This window comes from Rana temporaria, chromosome 1, assembly GCF_905171775.1.
Source record: "Rana temporaria chromosome 1, aRanTem1.1, whole genome shotgun sequence".
NCBI lineage: Eukaryota > Metazoa > Chordata > Amphibia > Anura > Ranidae > Rana > Rana temporaria.
In genome coordinates, this window is record NC_053489.1 from 273522376 (window position 1) to 273544467 (window position 22092).

Here is a 22092-nt window from a genome sequence, read left to right on the forward strand (position 1 = left end):
AAAAAAAATCGCAATAAGCGTTTATTGATTGCTTTGCGCAAAAGTTATAGCGTCTAAAAAATAGGGGGTAGTTGTATTGCATTTTTATTAATGTTTTTTTTTTACTAATAATGGCAGCGATCAGCGATTTTTATTGGTACTGCGACATTATGGCGGACACATCGGACACCTTTGACACATTTCTGGGACCATTGGCATTTTTATAGCGATCAGTGCTATAAAAATGCATTGATTACTGTAAAAATGTCACTGGCAGTGAAGGTGTTAACACTAGGGGGTGATCAAGGGGTTAATTATGTTTCCTGTGTGTGTTCTAACTGAAGGGGAGGTGGGACTGACTAGGGGAAATGACAGATCGCTGTTCATACATTGTATGAACATACGATCAGTCATTTCTCCCCCTGAAAGAACCGGCAGCTGGTTCTCGCTCTGTCATGAGCGATCGCAGGTGCCCGCCAGGCACTCGCATCAGCACCAGGGGCGAGCAGGCGGAGCGCACGCGCCCCTAGTGGCCGCAGAGCAACATCACGTTCTATTACATGATAGGTTAACAAAAGTGAACTTATCCTTTAAAGTGGCACATAATACAAAAAAGCTCAAAGGTAGTTCTCACCACATACGTTTTTATTGTCCTATTGAAGATGCCATCCAATGCGCGGCATCTGGTTCGGAAGATGAAATGCAGCCAACTATTTCTATGATGGTTCTGTATATGTTCGCTAGGGGGCTTTATTTAATTGAATTCTTCTCTGTGACCAAAGTAGAGTAAAAGCTTATAGCCACCAGGGGTCAAGTCCTGGGGAAAAATGTGTGGGAACTCCCACTCAAGATCCACTCCCCCACCAAAAAAATAAATAAAAATGATACGCTCATATGCATAATTATTAAACCGCATGTTTTTTTTTTCTATCCACTGTACCTTAGTAATCCTTTATGTTACTGGCCACTTCCTGTATATGGATTTATCGGGTAGTGTGCGGGTATTCCATCACTTCCTTGATGCCGCAATGTCTCCTGGGATTTTTTGTCATTGTTCACAGGAGACATTGCGGAGGTCTGCCGCGAGTTATCGCGGGATTTAGAAAGAAGCAAGTTCTTTCTAAATCCCGCGATAACTTGTGGCAGACCTCCAGATGGAAGAAGAAATGTAATATTTTATCAGCTGTCATATGTGTATTCTAATAATAGGTAGGGCCAGGGGTGACCATTACTATGGACAATCCTACATGTAGCAGGTTCAGTTAAGTAACACGTGTCTAGATATATCGTATTATCAAGAGCTGAAGTTAGAAAACCAACCCTGCATAAAAAAAACGATCCGATACTGGAATACACTTGGGCTGGAAGCCAAGTCATCACAGTCAGTAATACTTGTACTTAGCTCAGGCCGTACACTGGGTTTGGCTGATGGGGATGAAGTTTCTAAATAGTCATAGGCAATGAGGTTTCTAAATAGTCTCAGGCCCCGTACACACGACCGAGTTTCTCGGCAGAATTCAGCCAGAAACTCTATCGAAACCGTATTCTGCCGAGAAACCCAGTCATGTGTACACTTTCGGCCGAGGAAACCGATGAGAATCTCGTCGTGCCAAATAGAGAACATGTTCTCTATTTCCTCGTTAGTCAACGGGGAAACTTGGCTTGCCGAGATCCTCGGCGGCTTCACAAGGAACTCGACGAGCAAAACGATGTGTTTTGCTCGTTGAGTTTCTCGGCCGTGTGTACGGGGCCTTAGGCAATGAGGGGACAATCCACAGGTGAAGAGAAAATGCAGATGACACCATGTACCGAGCTAATAGGAAAGATTACAGAGAAATGAAGATTGATAGAGCATTATGCAGTTAAAATATATGCACAGAAATGGTCAAGCCACAGAATGAAATTAAACCTCATAAGACTGGATTTGTGACTTTATTGCATGTTTGTTTCAAATGATATTAGTTAAATATTGTCACAAAGTGTTGGGCGTCCAGCGGCGCGGCACTACCACCCTGGGCGGCCAGCGGTCCGGCACTTACCCGATCTAGGTGGCAGGCTGTGGTGTCCTCCAGCACGGTCTTCCCGCCATGCGTGGGACGGGCTGCAGGCAGCGGCTCCGGTGTCCACTTCTTCATCAGCTTCCTCTGCCATGTGTCTCCTCTCCCTTCCGCCTAAGCACTAGGCATCCAATAGGATCGCCTGATGCTTTGGTCAGTCGGGAAAGATTGATTGGCGGGAGGAACTTTAGTGTGAAAATACACAACTGGGTGGGTTAAGAGCGCAGTGCTCTGCCTCTGGCTCTAATCACGTGCTTTAACCCCCCCCCCCCATTGGAATCCACAGTCCAGCGCCCTGATATGTAGATCAGGGGGCTGTATGCATGGATGGGGGGGTGGCGCACGTTCACCTTCCATGGACGGGCCGCCACTGTCTGAACTGATTTATGCCTAGCTGTTTAAATTTTTTACAAAGCAAAGTAAACATTCAATATATCAAAACGTATGCCTGGCCCATAAGTTTTTTTTAGTTCTGCATAGAGTAGAGAAGGATTGGAACCTCTGTCTGGTTTATATTGCATTTCAGGGCTCGGTTAGAGAGATTTAGCCTTACTTCTGTCCTGCAGACAGGGAGTGAAAAAATCTGACATGGTTCTAGCCTTCCCCTGCTCGCATTTTTATTTCTGTCTTTGTCGTTGTTAGGGAGTTCCCTCGAAAATCATCAGTGGTTCTAACTCATGCCCATGTCGTTCAATAGAAAACAAGTTTTGGCTGGACATACACCTTAATTATAAACAGTCCAAATGGTGTCCTTAGGCTTTTTTTGGACTTAAAGTGATTGTAAACTCTTACATATACCCCAAGTGACTAGCGCCAGGTGAAACACAGAGATAACGCAAACCCTCCTACATAAATTGTATATGTTTATCTGCAGTTTTCTCTCCTCTGTATCCATTCAAAGTCCAGAATTTAAAAAGCTTGTCTGAGCTGTCAGAAAAAAAGTGAGTGGAGAGTTGAAATTATACTCTGCAGAGCTCAGTAAGGAAAGGTCTGAAAGCTGATTGGAGAGAAGTGACACACACACCCTTCACACAGCCTACGGGAACAGAGCTGAGGCTGAAAATCACAGGCTGTGTGCTGGAGCTCCCTCATCTGTCACCTTTTTATCTATGATGTCAAGAAAAAGTGTCAGAACTGATTCATGCAGATAGAGGAACAAGGCAGTTGAGAGAAATTACACTTAGTGCTCTGGACTGAGACAAGTACACACTATAGAGTGATATGCTACTAGATTTACAACTGTTTTAAAGTAGAATTATGGGGTTTGTAAGACATACAAACATTCATACTCTCCTCCATGCTGCAGCATCCATGTGACACTGCAGCTGTCCCATGCCGGCTCTTAGAGAGCTACTCATAGCGGAAACCCTGACTATCCATCACTGCCCCTGATCTGCTCCTCCAAAACGGGGGGTGGGGTGTGGCTGGCTTTGGCTCTCAGCCACATTCTAAAAAGCAGAGCTAGCTGCCAATCAGGCAGACAAGTGGATCTCAATAATATTGTCAGGATCCTTCTCAAAGATGGCACAGCTCTAGCCTGTCAACTGACAATGGGCGATAGCCTACTATCAACTAACCCTGGATCACAGGAGTAGGCGAAAAGGAGGAGGCAAAAGAGAAGTATAGCCAAAAAATGTTTTAGCCAATATTATTTTAATATTTAGCACATATTCCTTGCCTTCCATTTACCCTGGAAGCTTAAGCCTGCCATACATGGATCGAAATTCAGCTGGATAAGCAGGGACTGTCCAAATTTCAATCCATGTATGGGTACTGTGGTTGTGCAGAAGTTGTATTTTCCCCACTCAAGTGCTTCAGGCTTTAGCCAGCACCACAGCAGGAAGAATTTCCTCATCCACCTCAAACGTGTGGATGGGGGAATCTGGTCAGTTTTGTTAATTTGTTGCTTGAACCAAATAAAAACGGACTCATGTATGGGCTGCCTTCGTTATGATGCTGTTGTTGACCATTATTTTCACTGTGATCATAACATAAATACATCCTTCATTATGTACCATCTTGTACAACTCTGTTAATAATAGACTGAATGCAATATTTGCCTAAATGATGTTTATTTCTGGTGCAGGCTCCGGATGGAGACCATGATTCCATGTGGCTACTTCTACCAGATGAACTGTGGATTAACATTTTTGCTAATTTGTTGCATAAAGACCTGGCTAATGTTGCTCAAGTATGCAGAAGGTTCAGATACATTGCAAATGATGATAGTTTATGTAAGTACCTCTTTGGTATATTTTTCTTATAGGGGCACTGCAAACCCACAGTCTTTATCATACCTAACTGAAAAGCAACGTGTACTTAAAAAAACAAGAATATTGGGTTAATCAAATTACATCTCCGTTGATGTGACTGTCTTTTCAGTTAGGTAATCCTCTTTAAAATCTATTCAATTTTAATCCTCTTCATCTTCCTTTATCTTCCTCTTTGTTATGCTGCTATATATATATGCACAGTATCTCACAAAAGTGAGTACACCCCTCACATTTTTGTAAATATTTTATTATATATTTTCATGTGACAACACTGAAGAAATTACACTTTGCTACAATGTAAATAAGTGAGTGTACAGCTTGTATAACAGTGTAAATTTACAGTCCCCTTAAAATAACTCAACACACAGCCATTAAAGTCTAAACTGTTGGCAACAAAAGTGAGTACACACCTAAGTGAAAATGTCCAAATTGGGCCCACTTAGCCATTTTCCCTCCCCGGTGTCATGTGACTCATTAGTGTTACAAGGTCTCAGGTGTAAATGGGGAGCAGGTGAGTTAAATTTGGTGTTATCGCTTTCACTCTCTCATATTGGTTACTGGAAGTTCAACGTGGCACCTCATGGCAAAGAACTCTCTGAGGATCTGAAAAAAAAGAATGGTTGCTCTACATATATATGGCCTAGGATATAAAAAGAATGCCAAGACCCTGAAACTGAACTGCAGCACGGTGGGAAAGACCATACAGCTGCTTAACAGGACAGGTTCCACTCAGAACAGGCCTCGCCATGGTCGACCAAAGAAGTTGAGTGCACGTGTTCAGCATCATATCCAGAGGTTGTCTTTAGGAAATAGACGTATGAGCGCTGCCAGCATTGCTGCAGAGGTTGAAGGGTGGGGGGTCAGCCTGTCAGTGCTCAGACCATACGCCGCACACTGCATCAAATTGGGCTGCATGGCTATCGTCCCAGAAGGAAGCATCTTCTAAAGATGATGCACAAGAAAGCCTGCAAACAGTTTGCTGAAGACAAGCAGACTAAGTACATGGATTATTGGAACCATGTCCTGTGGTCTGGTGAGACCAAGATAAACGTATTTGGTTCAGATGGTGCGAAGCATGTGTGGTGGCAACCAGGTGAGGAGTACAAAGACACGTGTGTCTTGCCTATAGTCAAGCATGGTGGTGGGAGTGTCATGGTCTGGGGCTGCATGAGTGCTGCCTGCACTGGGGAGCTACAGTTCATTGAGGGAACCATTAATTCCAACATGTATTGTGACATACTGAAGCAGAGCATGATCCCCCCCATCAGAAACTGGGTCGAAGGGCAGTATTCCAACATGATAACTACCCCAAACACACCTCCAAGACTTCCACTGCCTTGCGAAGGAAGATGAGGGTAAAGGTGATGGACTGGCCAAGCAGTCCATCACGGCTAAGCATGTGTCCAGACCTAAAGCCTATTGAGCATCTGTGAGGCATCCTCAAACAGAAGGTGGAGGAGCACAAGGTCTCTAACGTCCGCCAGCTCAGTGATGTCATCATGGAGGAATGGAAGAGGATTCCAGTGGCAATCTGTGAAGCTCTGGTGAACATCCATGCACTTAAGGCAGTGCTGAAAAATAATGGTGACCACACAAAATATTGACACTTTTGGCCCAATTTGGACATTTTAGGATGATACTGTATATATTAGAACATGCTCTGTAGGAGGAGAGGGAAATTGGGGGTACAATTGGATAATGTCTAGGCACACACAAGGATATGCCTCATAAGTGATTTATCAAAGAACAAGGCTGAAGGTGTGCCTAATAAAATGCCTCTCCTGAGTGGCTGAAGGTAAAGAGTGGGAATACACAAGAAAGAACATTTGTAGAACTGCAAGCAGGAACCAAAACTTGTATGAACCCTTTAGGGCAAACTGACAGAAGTTTTAGAATTTGCTTAGCAAAAGAATTTGCGTGATCTAGGTTAAATGTCAAATTAAAGGAGAGGTGCAGGACTGTAAAAAAAATAAACATACATACTTACCTACCTGATGCAGCATCAGTCCGATGCCGCAACCTGTCACCCATTGCCTCTAAACCTGAAAACAGCTGGCTCAGGCTTTCAGCGGCACACTGAGAGGCTGAGCCAGCGTCCGGTCAGGAATCTGAGTGGATCTGGACATTATTGTCGAGATCCTCACAGCGATCGGAGCAGGTCTTTGACGTCAACCAACAGTGGAGTTCAGCCCTTTGTTGGCTGATTCTGGGCCATCGGTGCAAAAGTAAGTACACTGTTGTGACCCACAGGAGAAGTATGGCCAAACAAGCTTTGGCCATACTTCTCTTTGGTTACTGCAACGTTTGCGAGCAGGCAGGCATTTTATTGCAGAATAGAAATACACAACCTTATTACCTGCCTGTTACCCAACTTCTAAAGACTGTACGCTAAGCTGTACATGCAGATTTATGTGGCATCTGCTGGGATCAATTAAAGCAGAACTATACTCAACTCAGTTGTAGAAATGCTGCGTCCTGGAGCTCCCCACAGACCGATGACATCTTCTAGTGGCCGACTTCTGGGCACCTCCTTTGGCTGGGCTGCTATGACATCACATCCGCGCATACACAGGAGTGCAGTCAGATTGGGCATTGCCAAGTCTTTGCTGTTAGCTGCGTGTGCACAGTTCACTGTACAGGGGCGGGCAAGCAGGTGGGTCATTTTAATGCAGAAGAGGCAAAGCATGTCCTGCCTGCAAAAATCCTGCCTGTTCACCAATTAAGATTTTGTACATAAAGTTTCACTTCAACTTCCGAGCGCATGGGTGGGAATTATGTCATCCAGGGCTGTTTAATCAAAATGGCCAAAGATGCCGAACCCAGAAGACGACAGACAAAGATGTCGGCATCAGTGAGGGAGCTTGTGGATGTCCCACCAATAGAGAGGTGAATCCGTGAGAACAGAAATACAGCTTCAGGCCGCATACACACGATCAGTCAAAACCGATGAAAACGGACTGAAGGACCGTTTCATCGGTCCAAACCGATCGTGTGTGGGCCCCATCGGTCAGTTATCCTTCGGTCAAAAAAAAGAGAACTTGCTTTAAAATTTGACCGATGGACGCCTAACGGATCGGTCAAAACCGATCATTAGTATGCAAAAGCAGCGGTCAAAAGGCTGCGCATGCTCAGAATCAAGTCGACGCATGCTTGGAAGCATTGAACTTCGTTTTTAAAAAGCACGTTGTGCGTTTTACGTCACCGCGTTCTGACATGATCGGTTTTTTAACTGATGGTGTGTAGCCACATCAGACCATCAGTCAGCTTCATCGGTTAACCGATGAAACGGTCCTTCAGTCCGTTCTCATCGGATGGACTGATCGTGTGTACAGGGCTTCACTCATCTGTAAATGGAATTTGTTTCCATCTTCTGTCATTCTGGTATGATTGTAAACAGCTTGATAATCTGTTGACTCCACTTCACATTTCAATAGAATTATTTTTGTTAACATTCATATGAATAGTAAACAGCAATTCTGATTGATTAATAATGACGATGACAAATATTTGATGAATGAGTTTGTTTCTTTCTATTCTTGTTTGATTGGAGAAAAAGTACACAGCTACACGAGCAGCTGCCTTTTTCACATAAGTTATTTTTGTAGCTATATTTAGTGTTTTGTTGGAAAACAAGCTGTAATCTAACAAATTGATTACAATTTGCATAAGTCAACAGTAAGCTAAAAACATATTAAGAGAGAGCAGGTCGAAAAACAAAGAGAACATGAAGTCGTCAGGTCATATAAAAACAAAATAAAAAAAAAAACACCTGGGAAGTCATGCTAGCATATCCAAAATGAAAAGTAGACAATTATCAATAGTGATCTTCTGTAATATGTAGCCTATTGTGCTATGCTTATAGGTAACGCAATGTTGGACTGATTTGTTACATTATAAAAGTAGGAATAAATACAAAGAAGACTATTTGCCTGTGTTTGCCAGTTATTGTACTTATTATTTTTAAATATAACTTGTGTAAGTAACTGAATTTGATTTAATTTTAGCATTTAAAAGTACTGTAACGGTCAGGGGTTAACACCGTTTACGATATTCCATTCCACCAACCCAAGACAGCTTATCCGACACTCCGACAATCCAGCAGACAGGACCCATTGGATTTTTCCCCAGAATAACGAGACACAAGCTCTGTTTCTGGTTTCAAAACGAATGAACACTTTAATGGTAAACTCAGCTGGTTATATACAGTTAGAAACCAAAATCTGGACAATGACTCAACTCCACCCACAACATGACACAATGGGTGCTTCAATACACATTACATTAGATAATGACATTCAGATGAGCTAATTACTCATCATTACCCAGACGTTCTGACTCTGCGATATGTTATTCTCACCTGCTACAAGTACTTTATCCAGCAGTACAACTTATACTGGGAGAGCAAGGGGCATCACTAGAAGCCAATACTATAAATACTGTATTTATTGGCATATAACACTCACTTTTTCACCCTGCAAATCGGTTCCAAATAGTGAGTGCGTGTTATACGCCTATACTGCAATTTGGGCTGCCTCAGAGAGAATGGGGAGGAGAGCGGGATGAGCGCCGTCAGATTACATACAGCGAAAAGCTCCTGTTTACTCAGCGCCTCTGTAATAGGAAGTCCCGTCTCCTCTGCCGGCATTGGACCAGTGTTCTGTCTTTCATAGAAGCCAGTCCAGGAGGTGGGACTTTGTATTAAAGAGGCCGCTGAGTAAACAGGAGATTCTCGCTATATGTAATCTGATGGCGCTCATCCCACCCCCCTCCATGAGATGGGCATTGATCAGGCTAAATTCATAGCAATAGGGAGGTAGCAGATGGGCATTCATCAAGCTTCATTGATGGGCAATTGTGAAGCTGCAGAAGAGCATTGATCAACCTGCATTAATGGGCAATTTTGAGGCTGCAGATGGGCATTGATCAGGCTGCATTGATGGGCACTGATCCTTATTTGGCTTCAAAGTTCTTCATTTAAAATTTTTGTTTTTTTCCTGAAACTTCCCTCTTAAAATAAAGGTGCGTGTTATACGCCTGTGCGTGTTATATGCCGATAAATACTGTACTTCTGCTGACAAGAGAAGAGAGAGAAATCATGCCTGCCCACTCACAGGCTGAGGGCAAGGAGGTGACCAGGTTCTAGTGTATTACTGCAGAAGAAAAAAAAAATAAGATCACCAACCTACTAGGGCTGTGTAAATATCATTACTCGACAGGTAGTAATATAAATCGTTTGGCAGGTAGAACAGCTATTATATAACAATTTAGGCTTTTATGTATTCAGGCTTTTGATTGGGGTTCAACTTTAAAGAGTCTGTTCAGGAAAGTGTGATAGCAGATGCCCTATTTTGGGCACCAGTCTTCTGACCATAGTGCCTGGATTTGTTGTTACTCACCTTAGACTCTAGAGCAGTGATGGCGAACCTTGGCACCCCAGATGTTTTGGAACTACATTTCCCATGATGCTCATGCACTTTCCAGTGTACTAAAGCATCATGGGAAATGTAGTTCCAAATGTAGGTCTTGTAGGTCTTGCTCTTCAGCAACAGGAACCGAGTTTTGGGTGTACTTACCCACTTAATGATAATGTTTATGTTGACAGACATAAAAGAATACATTATAATTGTGACCATTCAAACCTATAACAATATGTAAGGAAGGCTGTCAGAGCCAATCATTCTAGACAAGTTAAACAACAAAAGCCTTTCTCATCCAGGATGCTAAATTAAACTGGGGTTCCTCCATAGGTTGCTTTTGATTTCTTGAGACAAGAGTAGTGGCAGATTGATCTCCTGCCTACATTGATATACACGAATGTATGGCGTCATACACCCAGAATAAATGTTTATTTCTACACTAACCACCAATGTAAGCGATCATTACTACACTGACCACCAATGCAAAGCTTCACTTCTACATTGACCATCAATGTAAAGTTTACTTCTACACATATTTAACCCCTTGCCGTCTGCGCTATAGCTGAATGACGGCTACAGCGTGGCTGGCCAGTTCTGGGAGGGCGTAATATAAACGCAGCAGTGTGATGGCTGTGCGTCCTGTGATCGCTGTGTCCTTAGGACACATCAGGGTAAAGGGACAATCACAGAGGCCTTTTACCATGCTGACAGGATGAGGAGAGGATAGCTGATAACCGGCTTGTGTGAAAGGGATATCTACACTGATAACCAGTGCAGGCCCAACAGTGCATACCAGTGCTGCCAAACAGTGCCCACCAGTCAGTGCTGCCAATCAGTGCCCACTAGTGCTGCCAATCAGTGCTAATCATTGCTGCCAATCAGTGCCCATTAGTGCCTTTTCATCAGTATCACCTATCAGTGTCGCCTACCAGTGCCCATCAGTGCCAACTATCAGTGCCCAGTGCCGCCTATCAGTGCCCTTCCGTGCCCATCAGTGTTACCTATTAGTGCAGCCTCATAAATGCCTCCTCATCAGTTCCCACCAGTGCCCATCAGTGCAGCCTGTCAGTGTCCATCAGTGCTGCCTTATCAGTGCCCATCACTGCAGCCTCATCAGCGCCCATCAGTGAACGAGAAAAACTACTTGTTTGCAAAATTTTATAACAAACTATGAAAAACATGTTTTTTTTTTCAAAAATTTAAAAACCCAGTCATGATTAAACACAACCAAAAGAAAGCTCTATTTGTATAAAAACAATAATAAAATGTTCATATGGGTACAGTGTTACATGACCACGCATTTGCAATTAAAATTGTGACAGCAGGATAGGGGTAAAAGTGCTCAGTAGGCAAGTGGTTAAAAAAAAACGCTCCCCTAACATCCTGTGACGGTGTACCTGTACCTATATAGCAAAACCTCTTGTTAAGAGCACTTATGGAGCTTTAGAACATGTATGTTATGATGTGGGCATGACCCCAGGTGCAGTTTATCCTCAACGTAATCGCAGGTGCTGAGCATATGGTATGTTGTGGTAGCATCAGGGCCGGCCTTTGGGGTGTGCGAGTTGTGCGGCCGCACAGGGCGCCATGGGCAACAGGGGCGCCGTGCGGCCATCACAGCTCGCAGAATGTGAGTCGCGGTCAGTTACATGCAAATTGCCGCCAGCCCGCCATCCCGTTCCGCCCGCTCCACTGAGCCGGCAAATTGCCGCCAGTGTTGCCAACCGTCCGTGAATTGGGGTGTCCATAAAAAGATGGCCGCGAGCCGACCATGCAACTGCGCATGCACCGTTCCGAAGCCGGCCGGGCTCGGGAAAGCTCATATGCGCTCGGCCGGGCGGCGCATGCACATGCTCAGTATGCTGTGTCCTCCTCCTGTGCCCCTTTCACCTCTCCACAGGTCAGAGATGCCCTGATGGTGGACAGAGGAGGAGGCCACTGTAAGGGGACACCATCGTATTCGCAGCCTCTGTCTGGATGTTGGGGCATTTTGGTGGGCGTGATTTTTTTTGGGGGGGGGGCAGCATTTCATTCTTGGTACCAGGCAGCACAATGTCTTGGGGGCGAGGGGTGAAGATGGGGGGGGGGGGGGGCGCCACAGGATTAGCTCGCACAGAGCGCCTGAACACCTAAGGCCGGCCCTGCTACCATATGCACAGTACCCACATTTACCCAGAAACTGTACATCAGATCAAGATTTCAAGATTCAGGCCAACTTGTTATGTGAACGCCTTTATAGCATGGGGCTACATATACACCAATTTTTAAAAAGGCTGCTGTATCCAGTTGAGAAATTCAAGGTTTATCTCAATTGGTCATTAATAAATGCTTGTGCAATAATGGCTAACTGTAATACCATTTGTCTTTATACAGAACGGGGGTCTGCCCTGCAACCTTGCTTACAAATGACCCCAGCGTTTGTTTCAGGCAGCTGGTATTTCTGTATAATACAGTATATAAACCGAGTTCATGTAAAACGTTCTGGCCTGGGGCACAGGAACGCTGGCTGGTTGTACTATTAGATGTTGCCTGGGTACTGCGTCATTTATCTTGTAAATTCCTGTACAAATATTAACACCTTGGACAAACATGCAGTGCACAGTACTTCACAGTATCAAAGCACAACGTCAGAGTCGCTGTTCATCTGTTTTCTGAACAAAATGTTTATTTTGTGTAGAAGTCTGAGTGCTGCAATTGGCTGTGCTTGTACGGGATAACTGAAGGTGGATAAGATCTCCATGTTTATCCAGGTTGCATAGTAACTGAGCGATCACCAGTAGCAAACAAGAAATATTTCTCTGGTGATTGAATGGCAAACAAAAGAACAACTGTATGTTATAGTACAGATAGTATTAGTCTGCAGTGCTGACATGTCTCATATACACATTCATATAGAAATGAAAGCAAATAGAACATGCACAATTATTCCAAATCAACATCGTTTACACTATCAAGCATAAAAATTGCTTAAAGGGTAACTACACTTTATGGGGGGGGGGGGGGAATAGCAAATAAACAAAAAATAATATAGCGTATACAATTGCGACTCAAGTCATATTGTAATTGAATATTTTTAAAAAATGACCTTTCCTTTTCAATCTGCAGCTCTGTCATTTTCTGTAAAATGCAACGCAGAATGGCTACCTGGAGTTTTCAGTGCAAAGAGTACATACTGACCACTCCCCAGAAACATAGGGGTAGATTCAGGCAGATTGGCGTAAATTTCTGCGGGCTTAGCGTATCTCAGATACGCTACGCCACCATAACTTAGTGAGGCAGGTTCTGATTTCGCCAAGAACCTGCGCCCTAAGTTACGGCGGCGTAGCATAAATCTGCCGGCGTAAATGCGCCTAATTCAAATTGTGAACAGGTGGGCGTGTTTTATGTAAATAAAACATGACCCCACGTAAATTACCTTTTTGACTAGCGGCGCATGCGCCGTCCGTGAATGTAACCCAGTGCGCATGCTCCAAATTAACCCGCAAAAAGCCAATGCTTTCGGCGTGTACGTAAATTACGCACAGCCCTATTCGCGAACGACTTACGCAAACGACGTAATTGACGGAAAATTCGACGCTGGCCCGACGTCCATACGTAACATAGGATACGCCTCATATAGCAGGGGTAACTTTACGCCGCAAAAAGCCTAACGTAAACGTCAGCGTAACTTCTTTATGAATCTACACCATAATTTCCTGCTTGTGTGATTGGCTCACTGATTTTCCTAGAAGTCTGCACTAAGATACAAGTCAGATTTCAGGCATCCCCTGCGACAAAAATGTAATTTTTGGTGAGAAACTCCCAGTAGGAACATGCCTAAAGGGATGCAGACCCAGCAGCTTTACTCATTAAAGCTCTGCAGCTGCACAGCTGATGGCTAATTATGAAACCACTCCCATTAGTGTTTTACTTCCTCTTTATTTCCCTGCAAAGGTAAAGCATAATGGGCTACTATGCATCGCATAGTAGCCCATTGTGTGTCACTTACCTGAAAGCGAAGCCTGCGATCTCCCCGATGTCTCTGCTAGCTGTAAGCCGCCAGTCACGGCACGACCCCAACTAGAAGCGACACAACGTGCCCTCTCTAAAGTGCGCATGCTTCGAATACATAGGCGCATCCGCAGAAGAAATCATCGTACGGGGAATTGTAAATATCTCCTAAATCGTGGAGGTTTAGGAGATAATTTCAGCACCTACAGGTAAAACTTAATCTAGGCTTACTTGTAGGTGAAAGTGGTTGTACAACCACTTTAATATGAGACAAATCCTCAAAAATGACTTGAAAAACTTGTAAACCCAATAACATAAATAAATTATATTGTAGGTTACCAGTCCTTGGATGTAGTTTTCTTTTTTTTCAGGCAGTTTTCCTTTATTTTTCCTTTGTGATCCTGCCAGTAATACACTGCTCTAGGGTGGCAATGCTCGCTCTCTGTACTGTATCTATGGAGGAGCAGCCTAGACTGCTTCCCTGATATGGACTACAAATACCTCCTCCTCCTCTCCTTATCTTCCTTACATAGTGAGGGGAGGTTTTATAGTCCACAGAAGATAGCAAGTGAAAGCTTATTAGATAGTATTCAAATCATTAGATATCAGTCCAGTGCACAGGAAGTTACAAGAACACTGGATAACAAAGTTATACTCTTTTATGAAATACTTTTGACTATGATTTTTCTTCTTCTGATTTAGGGAAAGTGATTAAGATTACAAACTGCCATTCTCTCAGTGACCACTCTCTAGTGTCTATAGGACTTCATCACCCTGAAACGTTGTCTTTATATCGCTGCCATGATGAGAGCCAAAACATAACTGAAGAAGGCCTTGGGAAATTTTTCCAGCATTGCAAGACTTCTCTTATGGTAAAACTCCAGTTATTTTTTTGTTTTTTTTTGTTTGTTTGCGCCCCCCCCCAAAAATTTTGAGCACCAGCCGCCACTGTCCTGCACGCTGCAAACCCCAAGAGTCGTGCACCTGCTCTTCATTCCAGGTCAGGATCTGAAGAAATCCCTGCTTTACCAAGCTCAGGGTCCCTCCTTCCAGTCACAGTGCCTTTCAGAGGGCATTTGGCAGTGAGGAAATGTTATATTGCGTCTTCACCAACTGATTTAACCCTATATTGCCAAACTTCCATGCTGCAATGCTGTGCTTTGCACGCAGTTGAAGCACAGCCCTATTGAACTCAATGGCTGAGTTTGACAAGCAGTGCTGCTTGAGTTTATTGAGTTTATTAAACAGATGAGGCAAGATTATTCACAGTATACATGTTTTTTATGCCTTCCTTAAAGGCAAGAAAAATTTCAAAAACTTTGTAGAATTTTTTTATAGTGAATATACCACTAAGTGGGGAACCATCTGGCCCTGGCATTTTATTAAACACAAAGGAGAAGACAGCAGCTTCTATTTCCTCAGTTGTAATGGGGGCCTCCAATAACAATACCTGTTGCGAGGCATAGCAGTTTGAGTCAAATAATGATCTAACTCAATAGTGGTAGTAGTGTGCTTTCAACATACAGTATATATGTATAAAAATCAACAAATGTACACACAATCGCTTTAGTATGCTCAACAATGATTTAAATTGAATCTATGAATCAAGGGATATTACAAGGAACGTAATTCCATCTGGAATAGCCAAACTAATTTTCTCTCAGCGATTCCAGGGACATTCCAATTAAAAAAATTCTTAAAATCATAAAGTTGGCAACAGGTTAGGAAGTTTACTATGTGGTTCATCACACCCCAGGAACCCCCACGGGGGTTTCGTTGGAAGGACTCCTTATGTGCTTTTTAAATCTATAATATGCTCATCCCTGCCAACAATTTGTGCAGGTGTTATGCCGCGTACACATGATCGGTCAAACCGATGAGAACGGACTGATGGACCGTTTTCATCGGACCAAACCGATTGTGTGTGGGCCCCATCGGTTATTTATCCATAGGTTAGAAAAAAGCAATCTTGTTTTAAATTTAACCGATGGATACCTAACCGATAGAACCGATCGTTTGTAGGCACGTCCATCGGTTAAAAATCCACGCATGCTCAGAATCAAGTCGACGCATGCTTGGAAGCATTGAACTTCGTTTTTTTCAGCACGTCGTTGTGTTTTACGTCACCGCGTTCTGACACGATCGTTTTTTTAACCGATGGTGTGTACACACATCAGACCATCAGTCAGCTTCATCGGTTAACCGATGAAAGCGGTCCATCAACCCTACCTTTTCAGGTTTAGCTCCCTTCAGTTTCTACCTTCCTTCTAATTTTTTCTAATCACTGAAATGTTTACCCTGTGGGGGATCTCACATCCATCTTGTTGCGAGGTTGGTTGATCCACCAGCTGGTCTCCCTTTTGGATGTAGTTGTCTGTCCAATCTTCTCTTTAGCGATCTATTTTTCCCTAGAGTTTGTCCCAGTAAAATGTATTCTGGTTGACAGAATTATAATGTTGGTCTAGTTTTCTTCCTGTTAGGATAGTGTGTTTTTCCATCTCTTTTCTGGTAGATAGTTGGCAGTTTCCACTTAGTGGTAATTCTCTGCCTGCAGAACAAGGATGACCTTCAGTGCCTTCCCCATTGGTTGTGGCAGTTCCCCTGTTTTTGTATGGCCTTTTCTTCATCTAGCCTTGATTCAGATGTTGATTCTTTCAGATACTCTGTTATGGGAGGTTCCTTCATCAAATGGATTGCTTGCTCACAAAATTGGGGCATGATGAGTAGAGTTGGGGTTATATGGGGGCTGGTTTCAACAATTTAGTTTTGCCAGTGTTCCAACTTCCCACAGGCGGCAGTACAGTATATCTGAACGGTTCCAGAATTCCTAAATTCCTGTGTTTCTCTATAGACTTTAAGAAACGATTTTATGTTAAGTGCAAAAATCTTGGGAAACAGAAAAAGTAGTAATATGTTAGTAGCTGTGAGTGCATTTTTTATCAATAATGAAAAAATATGGAAACATTTAACAAAATAGCTTTCCTGTACAGTTTTTACCATCTTTTATGCAACATAGTGGAATAAAATAAAAAAAAAACTAAAGAGCCATGGCCAGCAAAAGAAAAAATTTGCATATACAAATCCAAGCAATAAATAAGCTTTAAAAGAGGTCTTCCCTGACATCTGTTTCAGCGGTCATTGTGAAGTAATTCATCCTCAAATTTACAGCAACAACACTTTCACTCAGTAGCTGATTTAGCTTTCACTCCCAGCAGTAAGTTTACAGCTTCCCAGTCTTGGGGAGTGGGAGTTGGGGAGTTTTGAGTATGAATTGCTCCACGCTACCAGCAGCAGCAAGGAAATGTTTACTGCTTATTAAATCAGAGTTTATTTGAACTATTTTCCCTTCTGCTGTTACACAATGGTGCACACACAATAATAAAAATAAAAAAAGATCTGTTTGCATATAGATTAAAACAGGTTTAGGACAATGTCGGATGGGCGATTCCACTCTTAGGCCTCGTACAGACGACCGGACTGTTCGCTGAAATCGGTCCGCCGGACCGTTTTCAGCGGACATGTCCGGCCGGAGATTTCTGTCGGATGGTTGTACACACCATCAGACAGAAATCCGCGCGGACAGACAGCGCGGTGACGTGTCCGCGCCGTCGCCGCGACGATGACGCGGCGACGTGCGCGACGCTGGAAGGTCAATGTATCCACGCATGCGTCGAAGTGATTCGACGCATGCGAGGGATGACGGCCGCTCGGACATGTACTGGGAGTCTGTACAGACGACCGAACATGTCCGACGGACAGGATTCCAACAGACATGTTTCTTAGCATGCTAAGAAACATTTGTCCGCTCGAAAACGGTCCGGTGGACAAATGTCCGCTGGAAACCTGTCCGCTCGGCCGTACAGACGACCTAACATGTCTGCTGAAACTGGTCCGCGGACCAGTTTCAGCAGACATGTTCGGTCGTCTGTACGAGGCCTTAGAGACAAAATCACCAGCGACGGGATCAATAGAGTCTGCCTGTCTGTCCCTTTGGAATCGCTCGCTTTGTAGGCAGATGCAGCGAGATGTCGCTCCCAATCTTGATTGCTAGTGATGGAAACAACGTCACGCTGCCTCAGATACAGAGGAAGCGATTCAATAGGGACAAAATTAACATGACATCTGTCTGTAGTTTTATTACTGAGCACAGGCTAGCATTTGACATTTCCTTACATTTATTAGGTCACTATAAGCTCTATTTTGCTATGCTTCTTAGTTTAAATTAGGCTGAATTATGAAATAAAGCAATGTTTCCCTTGCCTTTTCTCAAATACGGCTTTTTACTTGTTTGTTTTTTTTTGCACACTTTTTTTATTAAACAGTCATTGTGGAGTAATTTATACTCAAAGTTTACACCAATAGCTAAAAAATAATTGTGTGGATCTTTCCAAATGTTTCCAATAAATACAGTTGTGATCCTGTCTGGTGGCTTGGATAAAATGTTTGAGAAACCCTGAATAAAAATTTGTACTGTTCCCACATACGTGTCTTAGAAATTCACAACGTCTTGTACGTGTTTTATTAAAGTCTGAAGTGTGCAAATGAATAATGCACCTGTTCCTTCCAAGCCTTAAGGGGTTTTGGCACAGCCCGCTGTTTCCATTTACTGTTTTGGCTGTGCAGTTAGTAGGTTGGATGCAGGACAGACGTCACTAGTGCACAGAACTGGACTAGGACTGTTAAGGAATATCTGAAGCACAGTGCAGTTTTGGCCATACCCATATCTATTGAGGTCTGAAGAGCTTTCACGTGTTTGTTTACAAAAGAAAACCACATCCTGGAACCATACCTGGCAGGCAAGTGTGTGAGATTATGTAGCTGGTACTGAGAAACGAAGGACGTCACTGTTCCCTTAGATGAAATGCAGGAGATTTATTTCACATACCAGTTTACTGAGTGATTGTCACCTGGTAACTGGGAGTTTCTTTGTTCTGGAATGCACCCTCTCATGAAAATATAATTTCAGTACAAAAAAAGAAAATACTACTTACTCTGCACATCTTTAACAACAAATTGATAAGGCAGGTTTTTATTGGTAAAGCTAAAAAAAAGTTCACAAGTTGTCTGTTATACCACTATTTGTACACATATGATATCACAACTTGTTGTAAAAAAAAGTATAAACTTTACAAAGTCATATACAGTGGGGAAAATAATTATTTGATCCCCAGCTGATTTTGTAAGTTTGCCCACTTACAAATAAATGAAAGGTCTATCATTTTATCATAGGTGTATTTTATATGATACAGACAAAATATCAACCAAAAATCCAGAAAAAAAAATGTAGCGCCTGTGTACTTTCGTACAGGTGCTATATTCAAATTTAGTGGGAGAATGATAGAGTTATGTTGCTCTCATTCCTTTGACAACTTTGGCTGTCGCCAAATCTGGATTGTCCTGTGGGTCAGTCTGTCCCCCGGAGATGCAGTCTCATCTCTGGGCGGCAGGTGGCGCCAGAGGGGTCCAGGCGGAGCCGCTTCTTCCCAGCAGCCAATTGGAGGAGTTTTCCCTCGCGGGGCATGCTGGGGAGGGGTATTTCTGTGGCGGAGGCCGTTGTTCGGGGTTCTTCGCGGGTTCCTGGTTCCAGGTGCGGCACCCACCTTCAGGGTGTGTGCACATCACGGGCCCCACCACTATGGCCTACCAGGCCGGGGTCATGTGCTACGCGGAGTTCCTGACTCTGGGCTCTCATAGCCCAGAGCAACCAATGCTACAAAGGGGCCCCGGTGACTTACTGGGTCCCCACTTCTATTGAGAAGATCCTAAGCTGGGTGCTGTTCGGTGGGGGATCGGTCTGAGGAGAACCTGGAGGCAGGTGATCCAACAAGGCTTGAACGAACCATCGGGGATCTGGGTGACCGGTCATTAACAGGTCACATTCAACCTGTCAGTCGGTAACCCCAAAAAGACATACTGGGAGGATTCGCTCTACCGTTCACAATTTCAGCACTAGGCCTGTGGCAGAGGTCTCACCTAACATCTTAATTTAATTAGAGCCAAGTAGGTGACAGAGACTTGTTCCTCCCAGAAGCTTTAAGTGGCGCTCTGGCTGCCAGGCCTGTGAGAGAGGTCTGTCCAGGGGCACTTTTACCCACTCCGGCGGGAGTGGCGATGCATACAAATACCATTGCTAAAGGGCAGGACTGCCTTTACTATCCATAGCCTGATACTGTGAAGTTGCTCTTCCTTTACCAACCTATCCTGTCTACCTCAAGTTTACATGTTGGTCGTGTTTAAACCTCACAATCATGGCCAAGACAAAAGAGATATCAAAAGGACGTTAGAAAAAAGATTGTAGACCTGTTTAAGGCTGGAATGGGCTATAAGACCATCAGAAAGGAGCTTGGTGAGAAAGACAACTGTTGGAGCGATTATACGCAAATAGAAGAAATACAAAATAACCATCAATTGCCCTCGGTCTGGAGCTCCATGCAAGATGTCGCCTCATGGGGTAAGGATGATCATGAGAAAAGTGAGGGATCAGCCCAGAACTACACAGGAGGAGCTTGTTACCAAACAAACCATTGGTAACACAATACACCACCATGGATTGAAATCCTGCAGCGCCCACAAGGTCCCTCTCCTCAAGGCACATGTACAGGTGCGTCTGAAGTTTGCCAATAAACATCTTAATGATTCGGAGAAGGATTGGGAGAAAATTGTGTGGTCAGCACAATTGAGCTCTTTGGCATTAACTTGACTCGCTGTGTTTGGAGGAAGAAAAATGCTGACTATAACACTAAGAACACCATCCCTACAGTCAAGCACGGAGGTGGAAACATTATGCTTATGGGCCACTTCTCTGGCTGACTTTTCCGAATTGGGGGGCCAATGGATGGGGCTTTGGATGAGAACCATCTTCTCTCAACCAGAACACTGAAAATCGGTCATGGATGAGTATTCCAGCATGACAATGACCCAAAACATACCGCCAAGGCAACAAAAGAGTCGCTCAAGAAGAAGCACATTAATGTCATGGCATGGCCTAGCCAACCTCCAGACCTTAATCCTATAGAAAAACTATGGCGGGAGCTGAAACTTTGAGTTGCCAAGCGACAGCCAAGAGAAACCTTAAGGATTTAGAGACGATCTGTAAAGAAGAGTGGATCTTCTCCTCCGGAGATGTGTGCAAACCTGGTAACCTGGTAACCAAATACCACCAAATACCTCTGTGCTTGCCAACAAGGGTTTCTCCAAGTACGAAGTCATGTTTTGCTTGTGGATTAAATACTTAATTTACTCACTGAACTGCAACTCTAATTTGTATCATGATTTTTTTGTGGATTTTTGGTTGATATTCTGTCTCTATCATTTAAAATACACCTATTATAAAAATGATTGACCCTTCATTTCTTTGTACGTAGGCAAACTTACAAAATCTGCAGGGGATCAAATAATTATTTCCCCCACTGTATATCCTTAATAAAGACTCAAAAACTGAGTATCCACACATCCCCAACCATAGGTGACTCCATGTGTGATTACATGCGAACATCCCTAAAGGGAAGAAAGCTGCCCATAGACACAAATGGGCAGCTTCAACACCTATACGCAGCTATACATAAAGCAGCACATGCACACAAATCTAATGCCTGGAATGCAGGTACAGTGCCTTCAGGACATTACATATATGAACATGCACTACTGTACTCATATAGCAGCGACTAGCTGTGTAAAATCATCTTCATCTATTCATATATATAGGTGGCAGCTCTAAGACATCCTGGGCACCAGAAATGCACAGCGTCTTTATGCTGCACAGGCAAATGCACCCATGTGCATAAAGCCTTAAAGGTCTTGTTACCCCAACACTTCTTATACCTGATCTGTGCCTGCTGTACCATGTACTTGTAGGAGAAAGTATCCTTTGTATTGCTTCCTTTGCATGAAATCACTGTTGTTCCTGCCAGTACCTCTGCTTTCCTATTAAAAACTGACCACACTAAGCAGGAAATTACAACATGGTCAGTTCTCTAGCTATGCTGGGAACTTAGTGTACTATCCTCCAATGATCAGACCTGTACTGACCTGACCCTGCTGCACAGCCATTAACTGGGAAGCTCAGTGTGCTGCTTCTTCTCTTCCCCCAGTTCTTATGCAGCTGAGAACAGAGGAAATTTGATCATTTATAAAAAAAAGGGTAAAAGGATATTTATAATGTTTTTTCTTTACATCTATACAAAATGTTTTGCCTTTCATTTCTATTTTAAACTGAATGGGTTGTTTTACAAGGTGATCGTTTACAATAACTTTAACCCCTTCCTGCTTACCCCGGTGTCCCTTTAAATAGTTTGGAACACCCAGAGGGGCAGGAAGGATCAGTGATCATGTGGCCGCTTTCACAAGTGGTTGTATGATCAGAAGACAGTCCTGCCA

General features: G+C 43.5%; 1 protein-coding gene across 1 annotated transcript in view; it reads left to right on the plus strand.

Moving 5' to 3' along the window:
• Positions 1-4121: 4121 nt before the first annotated feature.
• LOC120942686 (F-box/LRR-repeat protein fbxl-1-like) overlaps positions 4122-22092 on the plus strand; it is a 46961-nt gene continuing 28990 nt past the window's right edge. The window contains exons 1-2 of the mRNA XM_040355623.1: positions 4122-4270; positions 14419-14588. Coding sequence (XP_040211557.1) covers positions 4147-4270; positions 14419-14588 — 294 coding nt within the window. The 5' untranslated portion in view covers positions 4122-4146. The remainder of the gene's footprint in view (positions 4271-14418; positions 14589-22092) is intronic.